The 4,384-nt window shown below is 35.9% G+C and overlaps 1 protein-coding gene across 1 annotated transcript in view; it reads left to right on the top strand.

Annotated features, from left to right (window-relative positions):
* Exoc5 (exocyst complex component 5) overlaps positions 1–4,384 on the top strand; it is a 61,692-nt gene that overhangs the window by 26,899 nt on the left and 30,409 nt on the right. The window contains exon 4 of the mRNA XM_005355349.3: positions 431–625. Coding sequence (XP_005355406.1) covers positions 431–625 — 195 coding nt within the window. The remainder of the gene's footprint in view (positions 1–430; positions 626–4,384) is intronic.

Genomic DNA, 4,384 nt, shown 5'->3' on the forward strand with positions numbered 1-4,384 from the left:
CCCTCCTCCCATCAGGTGTATTCCCCCTCCTCCCATCAGGTGTATTCCCCCTCCCCACAGGTGTATTCTCCTTCCTCCCCACAGGTGTATTCTCCCTCCCCAGGTCTAGCCTTTCTGGCACCTCATTGTTTTCACAGTCATCATTTAGGACTTCTAGTTGCCTGTGTGTAAAAGTTGGAAACTTGGTTAAGAGTTGTCAGATCATGTCATGCTAACGAGTATAAATTATTCTGTGGATCTCGTATGTAAGGTCTGTGTTATTCTTAGTAGTAGTGAGGTCGGTATGTATATATGTTTTGTGCTATGTTAGTGGTCAAACCTAGGGTAGGCTGCTCTACCATTAATGCCCTGAACTGATAGTTTAGTTTTGATAGGTATTAATTTATAGACTTAATTCTCTGATTGTATTTTCTGTGCGCTCTTTTCCCAGGTTGCCTTTCAACATTTTCAAGAATTAGATGAGCACATTAGCTATGTAGCCACAAAAGTGTGTCACCTTGGAGACCAGTTGGAAGGGGTAAACACACCTAGACAACGTGCAGTGGAGGCTCAGAAATTGATGAAATATTTTAATGAGTTTCTAGATGGAGAATTAAAATCTGATGTTTTTACAAATTCTGAAAAGGTAAGCATTGCCAAAATAAAAGCAATAATCAAGTTTTAATTGGTTTGCCTTATATTTTAAAAAAGATTTGTTTGCATGTGTGGGGACTTCACCTATGAACAGTCACCTTATGTTTTTACTTATGAAATTACAGTTTGTTTTAGATCCTGAGATAACTATTTTTAAATATTTCCCTATCCTTTGACTTTTAATATTAATTAAATTTACATAGTCTTTAATAGTTGTATACTATAGGGTAGTAGATCTAACCTAAATTGTTGAGGAGCTGAAATGTCTTTCTGTAAAGGAATCCACAAGTCCTAGTTTTATTTACTTGAATCAAGATCCCTTATAAAGAAATAAAGCAAAATTAGACCATGATCATTGAAAACTCTTGAGTTGGTTATGTTATTCTTTTCATAACATAGTCACTTAATATTCGTTTAAAAGTATGTGGTAAGCCGGGCGATGGTGGCGCACGCCTTTAATCCCAGCACTCAGGAGGGAGAGGCAGGTGGATCTATGAGAGTTCGAGACCAGCCTGGTCTACAGAGCGAGTTCCAGGACAGGCTCCAAAGCCACAGAGAAACCCTGTCTCGAAAAAAAAAATAAAAATAAAAGTATGTGGTATTGGTTGTCAATTCTGAGAGAAGACATCTTAGTTTGGTTTCCTCCCTGTAGAGGGAAAAAAATCACAATGTAAACGAAGAAAAGATAGTCTCATGAATCATAGGCTTGCTGTACTGTTAACCCACTCATATGTTGAATACAGTTTTGCTGATTTATTCCAAATTTACTATGCAGAACATCAGATTTCAAGATGTTAAAAGCTAAATATTAATAAGGTTTGTTTTGAATTAAGCAACATATTCTTATTAGTAGAACTGTGTAAAGCTAAAGGATTTATAATATTTACATATGAAAATGGTTACATGTCTGTAGGTGCTCCCTCTAAAGAAAAGTCAGCTTTTAAAGATTGAGTTTCAAGGGATTATAGTATTAAATAGTCCTGATAAATAACAAGAAAAGTGATATTAAGAATTTGTTATATACTGGTAGTTTCATTTTATATTCATATGGTTTAGATGCAAGAATGTATATGAGACTTGAATAGCAATTTTCATTTCAGGATAGTTATAGAATTTTTAAGCTTTTTTTCTAAATATTAATAAATATAGTATGGAAGTACCTACTTAAAACATGAAAATTCTGTTTTATATAAAATAAGTTGGACATAGACTGATTCGTTGGGTTACTTTTGATTGTATGCTCTAAGCAAAATACAACTGTCTTAACCAACATATTAGCCTGTTTTTATTTTATGTTGTTTTGAAAATATATTGTTTTTAATACAATACATTATGATTATGGTTTCTCCTCCCCCAACTCCTCCCAAATCCACCTACCAAAGTCTACTTCCTTTCTTTCTCACTTATTATGATACAGGCAATTATCTAAAATAGTAATTATTATGATTATGCAATAATTATTAATAAACAATTCTCTGATTGTATTTTCTGTGTGCACTATTTCTAAGTTGCCTTCCAACATTTCCAATAACTAGATGAGTGCATTAGCTCTATAGCCACCAAAGTGTGTCACCTTCGAGACCAGTTGGAAGGGATAAACACACCTAGACAACATGCAGTTGTCTAGAAATTATTATTATCAGCATCAAAAACTTTGTTATTATATAAAATGAAAGCAAAATAGTATAAGACAAAATAATTAGAAAAAAATAAGCCAAAGAAAAATCTCAAGAAACACACAGATTCAGATATACATATATATATTCACACATACAAAATTCCCATAAAATCACAAAACTGGGAACCATAATATATATAAAAAGGACCTATAAATTTAAAAAAACAAAAAACTTTACAAAGCCTAATGAGACAAGGTTAAAAAAAACAAAACCAAGCCAAAAAAACAAAAAACAAAAAAACCCTTACAAAGTGTTATAAGACAGAGCACCTCCAAAATGCCATTGTTTTCATTTTGTGTCAACCATCTACTGATGGACATGGGGCCTGACTGTAGCTGAAAGCTTTTCTCTGTCATGTCCCGTCCTGCTGAGTCATTTTCTCTCCCGCCCACCTTCCCGGCAGCCACTTATGAAATAATCATTTGGAGGCTTAATATTAGTTATAATTGTTTGGTCCGTGGTTCAGGCTTTTTACTGGTTAGCCAGTAAGAAGTAAATTAACCCATTTCTAATAATCTGTATATCACCGTGTGCCCCATGGCTTACCCATAATTTCTCTGGCATCTTACTCCGGGGACTGCTGGCATCTCTCCAACTCTGCCTGCTTTTTCCCTGTCTGTCTGCTTAGACTTCCTGCCTAGTTATATTCTGAAGGAGCTTCTTTATTAACTAATGGTAATAAAACATATTCACAGAATACAGAGGGACATCCTGCATCACGTGTTCTTAAGAGTGGTTTGTATACCCAGTGAGACTCAGATAGAGAAAATTAATTTTTCATTTGTAAGCGAGTATCAATGAAGAGAGCTGGGTTAGGATGCAGGCTTGTGTCTACTTCCCCTTGCTGCTCCAAGACCTGTGTGAGCTCTGTGCTGGCTGTCGTAGTTTCTGTGAGTTCTTGTGTCTGTCAGAACTGCTGTGTTTAGAAGGTCTTGTTTTCTTGGGCTTTTCTCTGACTCTTACAATCATTCCACCTTTTCTGCAGGGTTCCCTGAGCCCTGAGGAGAGAGAAAAGCTAGAAACATCCCATTTAGTACTGAGTGCTCCAAGGTTTCACTCTCTGCAGTGTCCAGTTGTGGGTCTGTCTGTCCATTAGTTCCCATCCAGTGCAGGAGGAGCCATCTCTGATGATGGCTGAGTGAGACACTGATCTATGGATATAACAGGATATCGTTAGGAGTCATTTTTTGCTGCTTTCCTTTTGAAACTCAGGAAAGAAGTTGGAAGAAGTATCTATATTTAGATTGATTTAAAAAAATTGATTTATATTTATTTGAATGCTTACTCTTTAAACTTTAAAATTTTGAAATTACCCTTAACTAATCACATAGTTCTTGATGTCTGACTCTTAATCCCTTTAGGTTTTAATTGAAAGGAAATAAATCTTTACATTGTTAGTACCTTTCTTGGTTACTACGTCATCGTGATTGGAGACTCACAGTATTTAAGTTATTTTCTCTCCTTTGCTTCACTTTCATTTGGATCCCTGTTGTCTTTTATCTCCTGTGTTCTGTATGCTTTATTCTGCTTTTCCCGCTTGCCTTGTTTTGTTTTTGTCGCTTGGTTACTGTGTAATAATTATGACCTGGTCCTATAACAGCCATATGTTAAGAATGCCAGTGTGGGGATTTGAGGGTTGTCTTAGTGATTGAGAGCATGTTGTTTTCTCTTGCAGAAGGCACAGGTTCTGTTCCCAGCATCCACAGGGGTGACTGATAACCTTTTCTGGTTGCAGGGGATCCAACACACTCTTCTGACATTTGTGGGCACCAAGCATACATGTGGTACACATACATACAGGCAAAAGTCATACACATGGATTTAAATAAATAATAGATAAAATTCATATGTGACAATAGATTGACAATTATCCAATAAACCTCTGGCTATCTCAGTTTCTAGATTTTTACCATTTACTTTCCAAATGGAATTGGAAAAATCACCCACAGAGCTCTAAGGAGATGTGACTGTAGGAGGAATTAGAATTAGATAAAATGCCAAACATATTACTTTTTCTTCTTTCTCTTTCTAGAGTGTGTGTGTGTGTGTGTGTGTGTGTGTGTGTGTGTGTG

This window comes from Microtus ochrogaster, chromosome 17, assembly GCF_000317375.1.
Source record: "Microtus ochrogaster isolate Prairie Vole_2 chromosome 17, MicOch1.0, whole genome shotgun sequence".
NCBI lineage: Eukaryota > Metazoa > Chordata > Mammalia > Rodentia > Cricetidae > Microtus > Microtus ochrogaster.